Source organism: Brassica oleracea, chromosome C1, assembly GCF_000695525.1.
Source record: "Brassica oleracea var. oleracea cultivar TO1000 chromosome C1, BOL, whole genome shotgun sequence".
Lineage (NCBI taxonomy): Eukaryota > Viridiplantae > Streptophyta > Magnoliopsida > Brassicales > Brassicaceae > Brassica > Brassica oleracea.
This window is the reverse complement of record NC_027748.1, coordinates 3839412-3851030: the sequence shown is the minus strand read 5'-3', so window position 1 is coordinate 3851030 and position 11619 is coordinate 3839412. Positions and strand designations below refer to the sequence as shown.

The 11619-nt window shown below is 34.2% G+C and overlaps 2 protein-coding genes across 2 annotated transcripts; both read left to right on the top strand.

Annotated features, from left to right (window-relative positions):
• The first annotated feature begins 3721 nt into the window (after positions 1 to 3721).
• On the top strand, positions 3722 to 6335 carry LOC106316193 (monogalactosyldiacylglycerol synthase 1, chloroplastic). Its single transcript, XM_013754066.1, has 8 exons — positions 3722 to 4411; positions 4575 to 4747; positions 4838 to 4999; positions 5076 to 5217; positions 5293 to 5517; positions 5590 to 5652; positions 5766 to 5840; positions 5922 to 6335. Exons 1-8 carry the CDS (start codon positions 3887 to 3889, stop codon positions 6156 to 6158), a joined length of 1602 nt encoding a protein of 533 aa, XP_013609520.1. The 5' UTR covers positions 3722 to 3886; the 3' UTR covers positions 6159 to 6335.
• A 2358-nt stretch (positions 6336 to 8693) lies between these two features.
• LOC106324828 (probable diphthine methyl ester synthase) lies at positions 8694 to 10443 on the top strand. The gene is made up of 4 exons (XM_013762819.1): positions 8694 to 8809; positions 8971 to 9153; positions 9226 to 9350; positions 9625 to 10443. Exons 2-4 carry the CDS (start codon positions 9004 to 9006, stop codon positions 10181 to 10183), a joined length of 834 nt encoding a protein of 277 aa, XP_013618273.1. The 5' UTR covers positions 8694 to 8809; positions 8971 to 9003; the 3' UTR covers positions 10184 to 10443.
• Positions 10444 to 11619: the final 1176 nt, after the last annotated feature.

Genomic DNA, 11619 nt, shown 5'->3' with positions numbered 1-11619 from the left:
TTGAACTTCTAAAATAATTATCTGTTACATGAAGGTTGATGGTGGGATGTGGCGGTTGAAGCCTCAAGTTTTTAGATTTTGGTTTTGTTTTCATTGAATAATGTTTTCATTTCATGAGAACTTAGTTTTTGTTTTATGGTTTCATTTATCTGGTTTTTTTTCTATAACTAACTATGTTTATCTTTCGCTTGATTTTGAATGATCATGTTTGATGTTTTTTCTTATTTTTGAATCGATTTTAGTTATGTTTTGGCTATTAAAATATGTACAAATCATGTATTTTAAATCCGAAAAACCAATTTTATTTATGTTTTAGTTATAAAATAGGTACAAATCATGTATTTTTAAACCGAAGTACCGATTGGGACCCGAACGCAAAGTACAATGAGTTATACCGGTTTTTTTGAAGATTTACTAACTCCGACCCGAACCCGATAGAATCCGAACCGGTCCCGAACCAAACTTTTATATAACCCGAATGGAGTTGATTTGATAAACCCGAAAAACTAAAACCCGAATGGATAAAACCGAAACCCGATTGGGATCCTGATTGAGACCCCGAATGCCCATGCCTACAGATGACGATCTCAAGTTGATTATCTGTGCTATGGCGTTTGACTTTCCTTACTGCTTAGCAACAGATAACCTTACAGAAAACCAAAAGTCAATTGTAAATAGTTTAATTTATTTTGCTGCTTATGTTATAAAAATTAACTAGATTTTGACCCGCGCTTTGAAAGTGCGGGTTTATTTTTGTTTTTTTTTTCAATTGACAAATATTTAGTAAATGTCACATTTTCATATATTTGTGTTTTATTTTATAAAAGACTTAAAAATTTTATCTTTATTTATCGTATTTCATTTTAAATGACTATTTATGTTAAAAAAATTAAACTTTATTTTTTTAATGAATTAAGTTGGTATAACTCTGATAAATTAATTTTATTATGGGGTTAATATTTTAATTAAAAAATTATATTCTTTTAATAAAGATTTATACTTTTCAATAAAAAAATTCAATTATTTTTATGAATGCTTAAATTATATTAAGAAAAGAAAAAAATAATAATTAAGAATAGTTGAAAAAAAATTATTTGAACTTGGACTCAATGGTCCAAAGGAAAAAAAAGGTGAGAATTGAATCTGATTTTTTAATAGGCCCAAATGGCCCAAGAGAGATTTGATTTGGGCTGGATCCAAAAATAATGACCCAATATAGATTTGTTATTAATATTACTTAATTGCCCTTAATGAAACATGCAATGTTAGTGAAGGAAACATGCCCCTAAGGTAATTATGACAATAGGATCCTGCTTTAATAGTATAGATCAGAAGGTTGGATTGTCAAAAAGATACAAGGACGAAGTACCATCTAAAAAAAGCATAATACTTGACAAATGTTGGGCCTTGTCTGGCCCGTTAATACCTTCTTCCTGCTTTGTTTGTACGTTGATACAAGTCAGCTTCCATTATGAAAAGGGGTAAGAAATGTTGTAAATTTCGGACATGTTAAAAGCCCGTGAAAATCGTTTAACGATTTATCATTAAATTTGCATTTGGATCAACAGCCCGGCTCCATTATTATGACCAGGGGTGGGCACTTTACCCAATATTCGAAGCAGCATCCAAATCCGATCCAAAAAACCTGAACCGAAGTAGCAAAATATCCAAACGGATATTAAATTATGGGAGATTAGATATCAGAACCCGAATGGATATCCGAAGATAACCGAACTTATGTATAATTAACCTTATATTTCTAGTTTACATCTCTCATTTTATATAAAATATTTATATTGATATTACACATACTTTAAGTTCATATGATATACATACAATTACGGAAAAATGATTTGCTACTCACTTAAAATGCATGTCAAACTTTTTATTTCAAGAATTGACAAAAAATTACATCCAAAATTTAAAAACAATAACCAAATTAATGTCTTTTTAGTTTCAAAATGTTATGTCCAAATCTATTAACCATTCATTCTATTAAAAATAAAAAAAATAGTTAAGTGAAAATTATATTTTTAAATACAAGAAATTTGAGAAATGAAAATTAAATTTTTTTTTTCAAAATCTAAATATCCGAACCCGATTCGAAATAACCGAATCCAAACTAAAAATATCCGAACCCGACCCGAAGTACATAGATACCTGAACGGGTTTTATACCTATGTACCGAAATACCAAAAAATCCGATATACCCGACCCAAACCCGAACGGATATCCGAACGCCCACCCAATGACATTAAGAAATGAGAATGTATTTCATGCCCCACCAACCAGCCATCTTTTGAGAGTTCACACGATGCGTGCCTTTTTCTTTTGCTTGTTGGTTGGACGGACAGATGACGAGTTCTATTCTACAACGACTTCCTTTCACTTTTGTTATTTGAGTTGATTATCTAAGAATTATATAAACGAGTCGACAATTAGAAGCATGTAACACATGTAAAACGAGCAACATAGAGCTAATCTTACTCTTATGTTTTAAAATTTCGTAGAAGGCAATAACTCGTATGAATGGAATCAACGCTGAGTTTGCTTAGTGACAAAAAGGTTGCGACTGTAACTACCGCCGTCTAGAATTAATTCACGTTGAGAAAGATTATTTACAATGTTTGAGTTTCCGGCAAAAAGATGAAATCATTTTTTTTTTAACATCAAAAACTCGTATGAATGGAATTATTTTACTCTTTCTACCAAACATGACTATTATTTTATCAAAAATGTAGAGTCGTTTGTTTCTAGTGAGTCTCGTTATTAGTATATGGCTTGGTCGAATTTTTCATTTTCATTTAGGATTTAATATGCAGTTCGTAGCACCTTGTATCTTTCTAAAAGCAAAAAAGTTAAATAACCGAAACTACCATATAAATGACATGCTTTTTTATCCTTTTCTAGTCATCCTTGAGTGATTTTGCATCGCAAATTCATGTCACATGTTATCAAAAGTACAAAGTAACATACAAAAGAGAAAACATATATATTTCTTTGCAATCAAAGTTTTTCAATGGTGTTACATGTTTGGTAAAAAGAATGGGGCTGATAAATGAATGAATTCACTGCATTTTTGGTTACACCGACCATTTCGATTAAGCTTTTTGACCACGGATATACAGAATCGAATAAATATCTCTACATTTTGTAAAAAAATATTAATTTTGAAAACTAGTAATGTGTACACGAAATTTACATTTACATAAACCGGTTAGGTGCCGAGGTTGTCATGGCCCAGTGGTCATGCAGAGTGGTTTGTCCACTTTGGCAGCAGGGGTTCGACCCCTTTTTGCCTCCTATAGTAAGGCTTTTTCTTCTATAGGGATGTAAGGTCTATCGGACCGGTCCGTTGTGATCTGAAAAGTCGACAAAAAAAAAAACATAAAATGGTTAGGTGACTTTGGGTAAGAGATAGAATATCCGGTTAAGTTTCGGTTTATTGAAAGCACTAGTCTAGTTTTGTTGTTATATTCTCCCTTTGTTTTTAATGTTATATATTTTAGTTTTTTCACACATTTTAATAAAACACATTAAATTTGCATATTTTTTTTGTGTTTACCTTTATTTCATAATTTTAAATCAATAACAATTCTGTAAGTGCAATTAAGTTTTTTGAAATTTGCAATTAGTCAGTAAAACATGTCTTGAAAATGTAAAAAATAGATATTTTTAAAACAATTTTTTTTTAGAATACGTAAGGGACAGAGGGAATATAAAACAACAAATCTTCATCTTCCAAAAAAACCATATCTTCTATGGCTACAATCTCTCTCTCTCGAGCGATGCACTACACTTGATCATTCATGGCGCTAAATTAATCCACTAATCGAATCACTCTCCCTCTCCACCAATCGCAGGCACACTCTCCCATCGATCAAGTATGCAAAGCCCTTCAACGGCTACCCAGGAATCAGCAGCCTCCTCCTCCTTTGGTTTCTTCACACGTCTCACCTGTTTAGCCTCCAGAAACCGATCTCCGCGCTCGAATCCAGATGGGTATACTCTCTCCACATCCAATGCCTTGTTCTTCAATGGCTCTCTGACGACTCTACCCGCACGGAGGAGGACTCGAACAGCCCTAGCTTCCATGAGCTTGAACGCTAAGAGCAGTGCCGGCTCTAGCCTGAGTAGATTCATCGACGAATTCAATAGCTTTATTAGGTTTCACTGCGAGAAAGTGGTTCCTGACAGCTTCGCCTCCATCGGGGTATCGAGCCACGAGAGCGGAGCTAGGGGGAATGATAGTGGTGGAGTTTTGGGTGAGGAGGGCTTGCAATTGAATGGAGTAGAAGCTGATCGGCCCAAGAAAGTTTTGATTTTGATGAGTGATACTGGTGGTGGTCACAGAGCCTCTGCTGAAGCCATTAGAGCTGCTTTCAATCAGGAGTACGGAGATGAGTACCAGGTTCGTCTCGGCTTAGAGCTTTTTTCTTGAATTGGAAACATAAAGTTTATAACTTTATTACATTCACTTGTTTGCTCTGCCAGTAGATTAAAGTTTGTATCTTGGAGTAGTGTGTGTGTTGTTGTTTATTTTATTCTCAGTACGTTAAGTGTGTTTGGTGCAGGTGTTTATTACGGACTTGTGGACAGATCACACGCCCTGGCCATTCAACCAGCTTCCCAGGAGTTATAATTTTCTGGTGAAACATGGAGCTCTATGGAAAATGACTTACTATGGTACAGCTCCACGCGTTATTCACCAATCTAACTTCGCAGCAACTTCGACTTTTATTGCCAGGTGAGGCTTTTCTCTCTTTCCTGTCTTTGTTAATTCGTACTTTGACTATCAGAAGAGTCTAATAAATAATGGATGTTTCAATTTTTACAGGGAAATTGCCCAAGGATTGATGAAGTATCAACCTGATATTATAATCAGTGTTCATCCATTGATGCAACATGTCCCACTTCGTGTCCTAAGATCAAAGGGGTTACTTGATAAAATAGTCTTCACCACGGTTATTACAGACTTGAGCACTTGCCATCCCACGTGGTTAGTTTATTTTACGAGATTCTATAATCTCTTTTGTAAAAGTAAAGCTGCAACAATGCTTTGCTTTGATGTTTAGGTTTCACAAGCTTGTGACAAGATGTTACTGCCCATCAACAGAAGTGGCGAAACGGGCGCAGAAAGCTGGACTTCAGACATCACAAATCAAAGTTTACGGCCTTCCTGTTCGACCTTCCTTTGTCAAACCAGTTCGCCCAAAGGTGCCTTTTCTTGACTGTCCTTGTCGTTTCAAAACCTATCCAAGTTCTCAATAGTATATATTGAACAAATCACAGGTTGAATTGAGAAGAGAGCTAGGGATGGATGAGAATCTTCCAGCTGTTTTGTTAATGGGCGGAGGAGAAGGAATGGGTCCCATAGAGGCAACAGCAAGAGCTCTTGGAGATGCTCTGTATGACGAGAATCTTGGTGAAGCAGTTGGCCAGGTTCTTATAATATGTGGACGGAACAAGAAACTCCAAACCAGATTAAGTTCCATAGATTGGAAAATACCAGTCCAGGTACTCTTTACTTCTAACCCTTCAAACCAAATTAGCAAATCTCAGGCTAAATCATTTTAATATTTGTCACAGGTTAAAGGGTTTGTAACAAAAATGGAGGAATGTATGGGTGCCTGTAACTGTATCATAACAAAGGTAAACCAATCTCAAAACCACATAAAATAAATTGGTAACTATTTTCTTTTAATTGACATTCCTAGTCTCTCTTGCGCACAATGGTGACATTAGAATGATTGTTCCTTGTGCAGGCAGGTCCAGGAACCATAGCTGAAGCTATGATAAGAGGGCTACCAATAATCTTAAACGGGTACATCGCTGGTCAAGTAAGCTCTCAACTTTAAAGCCTCTCCATATTATATTCGGTTCAGGTTTTTTTCAATATTTGTGGTTTCACTTGAGCGCAGGAGGCTGGGAATGTGCCTTATGTGGTGGAGAACGGATGTGGGAAATTCTCGAAATCACCAAAAGAGATATCGAAGATTGTAGCGGATTGGTTTGGACCAGGGTCGAAACAGTTGGAGATAATGTCACAGAATGCATTGAAGCTAGCTAGACCAGAAGCTGTGTTCAAGATAGTGCAAGACATGCACGAGCTTGTCCGGCAGAGAAACTATCTTGCTCAGCTCTCTTGCACTGCCTAAGGAGTATATGTTGTTGTAGTAACTTGTAATTCATTGAATCAAAGCCTACTTTTATTTTGGTATAGACAAAGAGTGTAGCATTATCACAGTAACCTTTTGTTGTTGTTGTTGTTGCCCTTATTGCGAATGCTTAAGGCTGATTAATCTCTTTTGAATAATAATGATAAATATAATTAAGGGTAGTTCTCCTAAATAGACCGCAAAGAAGAAAATGACTAAAATGTTTCATTTAATAGATAAAAGAACCATAATACTCTAGATATATAAAAAAAATAAAAGGATACTAATTTTTTTTATAGTTTTAGATTATATGCTTTCAAATTCGAATTTTTTTTATAAAATATTTTTTTAATTTTTTTTCGATTTTTTTTTTCAAATTTTCTTTTTGTAATTCGAAAATATTTTTTGAAACTATTTTTAAAATTTTTATTTTCAAATTTTTAATATTTAATTTTTATTTTCTAAAATTTTAAATCTCAATCCCATCCATTAACTCTAAGATTTGGATTAGTTAGTATGAGTGTATATTTACCTATTTAATGAAACATTTTGGTCATTAGAATTTATATTCGTGACATAAACTTTTTTAATGCTATATTAGGGTATTTCCTGTAATTAATAATGAATAATAATTTTTTTAAAAAAATTCAGAAACAAAATGGTAAAAAGAAGAAGAGAAAAATAGGTTGCCTACAAAAAAAAAAAATAGACCTAGGAGTGAGCGTTTTTACCCTATTCGAAGTTTTGAACCTCTCTACTCTCTATAAGCAGCTTGAAAATGCATCATATGATGAAGAGAACAAATCTCCGTTAAAAAATGTCGCAATCCAAACCTATCTAGAAAACATTCAAAAGCTCGCTGGAGAAAGGAAATAAATCTTCAAGCACATAAGAAGAACACCGAATGATAGAGCAGATAGATTAGCATCTCAAGCAAGGATCACTAATGCATCTTATATTGTATCTTGGTTGTAATAAACACTAGAGCTTGACCCGCACGCCCGTGCGGGTATTTATTTTTAGTTTTGTATAAAATATTATTTAAATGTTTATTAGTTAAAATTTTAATATTTATCATATTTTAAAATTTTTATAAACATAATAATGAAATAGTTTACATGTTGGAAAGAAATATTGATTCATGCGTCATATTAAACTTTCGACAAACATTTAACCATTGATATGTTTGAATAATGTTTCTTTTAACACGAAATCGTTTCCCAACTCTATAATATTTTAAATATTTTGATTATATATGGGTCATATAGTGAGATTTAGATACATCAGAAAAACAAATATTCTATTATAAACATTAAATATTATTCTACAAGTAATTTTATGATATTTAAAACTTTATATAGATAAATGTATTGTTGAAAATAATTAATAGTGACTGAAATGAATAAAAATGTATTTTAGAAATATTTGAAATATATATATTTTATGCAACATTTAGATAAATTATAAAAAATCCATATTATTCTACAAGTAAATCAAAAATAGTTAAACTGTAGCATATATAGATTTTATTGTTTAAAATAATTAATAGTAATGGTTAAACAAATATTTAAAAAAAATAAAATACATATATTTTAAGCCTTACAAACTAAATATGTGGAATTTATATGATACTTAGGAAATATTATATTATACTATTAAAAACGTTTTTAAAATTTGAATTTTTCTAAAATTTAGCTAAATAATTTTAGGAAATATGTGTTGATCACAAATTTTTTACTAAGTTGGATTTAGGAAATGATTTAATAAAATTGGAAAAACAATGATTACTTAAATGTAAGTTTATCTAATTTTCAGTGGCATTGGTTTGTAAATATTATGCAAGTTTAAGGGTTAGTTTATATTTGTACTTCTATTTTAATAGATTAGATATGTATCTTTTGTAAGTTTTATTATTTAATAAAATAAAAAGTTGACAAAAAAAAGAACCTTCAGAATTCAGATAGAAACGGAACCAAAATCCAAATTAAAATTAAAATATATCTAAAATTAATTAAATATGTGAACTTTTTGATATTTCCTCAGTTTCAATATAGGTAATTGTTTTTGTTTCACAATATATGATGTTTTCACATATCTAGGTAACTTTAACTTTATTAAAAACTTCGTAGTCAACTGTGTTTTTATTATTTTTATATATAATTAAATAAATTAGTTTTAAATTATATTTTAATGATTTTTTGTTTAGAAAATATAATTTCTTAATATGTGTGCAAAGAAACAAAACTTCATCTATTACTATGAGAGGAAGGAAGTATATGTTAAGGTGATTTAGATAGTTTAGAGTATTTTGAAAATTATAATTTCTAGTTAGTTTAAGTAGTTTTAATTAGATTTTTGAATAATTTAGTCTTTTGAGTGTTTCTTAAAAGATTTTCAAGCAATTAGAAACAATGATTATAATCCAATCTGAATCGAATTAGAAAGAAAAAAAAGACGAATTAAAATAACTCAAAATTTAATAGAATCCGGATGAGATTTATAAACAAACATAGTACCGAAATTTTAAATCAACCGGACCGAATTCAGACAGGGTACCGAACACAAAAGGCTTAGATAAACCTAAAGGGTTTTGACCTTCTTCGTGTTTCTCTTAGCCTCCTCTTTCTCCGGTTCTCTACGCGCATCATCAGGTAAAAATCCGATACACTCACTTCTTCTTGTTCTGTTTCTGATAGATTGTCTTTTCCTTAGTTATTACTCACCAACTACTTATTAAAGACAGAAGCTTTAAATCTTATAAAGCTCAAATCTTTCTCAGTTATCTAATTGAGTGCTTGAATCATGTGTTAAGGTTCAAGGCACAAGAGAAGAGTAGTAGGTGAAGATGTTGTACATCATAGGTTTAGGCTTAGGAGACGAAAGGGACATAACCCTGAGAGGACTCGAAGCCGTCAAGAAATCTCAGAAAATCTACATGGAAGCTTACACTTCTCTCTTGTCCTTCGGTCTCTCTTCCGATGGCCTTTCCAATCTCGTAAGCCACCTGGCAGCTCAGTAGATTCACTAGTTCGCATTGAAAGCTTATATCTTTTTTTTTCTCGGACAGGAAAAGTTTTATGGGAAACCAATCACACTTGCTGATAGAGAGATGGTGGAGGAAAAGGCAGGGGAGATGATTGAAGAAGCCATTGATAACGATATCGCTTTCCTCGTTGTTGGTGATCCCTTTGGGTACGTTGAATGATCTAATTATATCACTCAAAGATTTAACAGTGTTGTCTTCACATTCATCTTATAGCAAATTATCAATGTTCAAAAAATCGCTAGGCCGTGGTTAGGCATATTATAGAATATTAATGTTAACCGTTCTCTAGACTGGTTTGAAAAAAATGTTTCCTTCATACCCGATTTGCCTAGGTGCCGCCTAGATTAATTTTTATAACACTGGCAAATATTAGTTAGTTAGAAACTGTTTGTAATGTTTTTTTGTGTTTTTTTTTTGTAGAGCTACAACTCACAGTGATCTTGTTGTTAGAGCTAAGAAACTCGGTGTAAAAGTAGAGGTTGTGCACAACGCATCGGTCATGAACGCTGTTGGGATCTGTGGTCTGCAGCTTTACCTTTACGGAGAGACGGTCTCGATCCCTTTCTTCACCGAGACGTGGAGACCTGACAGCTTTTACGAGAAGATCAAGAAGAACCGTGCTCTCGGACTGCACACGCTCTGTCTGCTTGATATCCGAGTGAAGGAGCCTACTTTCGAGTCTCTATGCAGAGGAGGGAAGAAACAGTACGAGCCGCCGAGGTATATGACTGTTAACACGGCCATCGAGCAGCTGCTTGAAGTTGAGGAGAAGCGTGGAGAGTCTGTGTATGGCGAGGAGACTGAGTGTGTGGGTTTTGCGAGGCTTGGCGCTGAGGACCAGAAGATAGTTTCGGGGACGATGAAGCAGCTGGAGAGTGTTGATTTTGGAGCGCCGTTGCATTGTCTTGTGATAGTGGGGAAGACTCATCCCGTGGAAGAAGAGATGTTGGAGTTTTACAAATACGAAACTGCAAATTAAAGGAACAGAGGACTGAAGAAGGCTCAAGGGGTGAGGCAAGAACGATCAAGATGTCTCCATGAGTAAGAGATTGAAACTAGGAACCAATGTGTCAACATTTTTAATTTGCGATTTTGGATGACTATGATGGACATAAGTATGAGAAGTGTGTATTGAAATACTCATTTGGCTCTAATTTGGGGGAGCAGGCACTTTGTATTAGAGATCTTTGTTTCAGTGAGAATTTAAGTTTGGGATTTATTTGATTTGGTTTGTGTTTAGGAACTAACACCTAAGGGGAACTTCCGTCGGTTTATTATGGTTTGGTCTGCTTCTTGAGATCGATTGTATCCTTAAACCACTTGTGCAAGGATTATATTAAAGCCCACACTATAGCTCAATTTGATGATTCAGTATAAGTTCTTATAGCTCAACTTGATGATCCAGTATATAGCTCTTATATATGTTTTTATGAGCATTTGTGAAAGTAAAGTATTGTATTGTATGGATTGTATCCTTAGAGCAACCCCATCAAGGGTTTATAACAGGTTCATGGGCTCAGTATCATAGGGCCGGATAATAAAAATAAATCATATATTGGGTTTAATCTCGCGACCCGCCTCTTACGCTTGACCCCGTCCGATACGGGTTCACGACAGGTGTCGCATTTTCACTGGGGAAGGGGAGTCGACGTCACGCAGAGGAAAGCGGAGAGAGAATCATTTCTCTCATTTTCGCGTGAAAAGCTAGGGTTTCCTCCTCAGGCGATTTCCCGTGCGACGCCGATCTCTCTCCACTTTTCTCTCATTTTCTCGATCGATTCGACGCCGGATTGTCTCCTCCAGGAGCAGAGGTGAGTATCGACTCGATTCACCGTTTAGATATAAGAGTTTTGTAGTCGGAATCGCTATTGGGAATTCTCAATAAATTTTCTGATCTCGAGTTAGGGTTCGTAATGGAGATGGGTTTGGATCTACGGTTGTTTAACCTCGTATAGTGATTCTATTTATCGATTAATGGTTCGATTTTTGCGGATTGAAAATCAAATAGGGGTTATCGAGTTAGGGTTAAAAAAAAATTTGGGGGTTTCGATAAGTGGTTTGAAATCGTAAACTGGGTTGGATAGACGGTTCGTTTGATCGTGTTATTTGCATATTTTGTGCTAATCTTTTCAAGTTTTGTGTTTCAGATGGATCTCTTAGAAGAGATAAGAGATAGTAAGAGGCAACTAGAGTACTTAAACCACCTGGGAAACGTGGCCGATTCGGAATATGGAATGCCCATAAGATGTGCTTGTGGTGGGAGAATGATTGACGAGCTTCGAGTCAAGGATGAGTTCGACACTCAGCCTGGGAAGCGCTTCTTCAGCTGCGTAAACTACGAGGTTAGATACAAACCCGTGCTACCCTTCATTACTCAGCCTCTTCATTATTAGTTAAATTTTAAAAATATGTTCT

Coding starts and splice junctions, on each gene's coding strand:
- LOC106316193 (XM_013754066.1), top strand. CDS start 3,887: ATGCAAAGCCCTTCAACGGCTACCCAGGAATCAGCAGCCTCCTCCTCC. Junction 5,218..5,292: donor TCAAACCAGTTCGCCCAAAG/GTGCCTTTTCTT, acceptor AACAAATCACAG/GTTGAATTGAGAAGAGAGCT. Junction 5,841..5,921: donor ACGGGTACATCGCTGGTCAA/GTAAGCTCTCAA, acceptor ACTTGAGCGCAG/GAGGCTGGGAATGTGCCTTA.
- LOC106324828 (XM_013762819.1), top strand. CDS start 9,004: ATGTTGTACATCATAGGTTTAGGCTTAGGAGACGAAAGGGACATAACC. Junction 9,154..9,225: donor CCGATGGCCTTTCCAATCTC/GTAAGCCACCTG, acceptor TTTCTCGGACAG/GAAAAGTTTTATGGGAAACC. Junction 9,351..9,624: donor GTTGTTGGTGATCCCTTTGG/GTACGTTGAATG, acceptor TTTTTTTTGTAG/AGCTACAACTCACAGTGATC.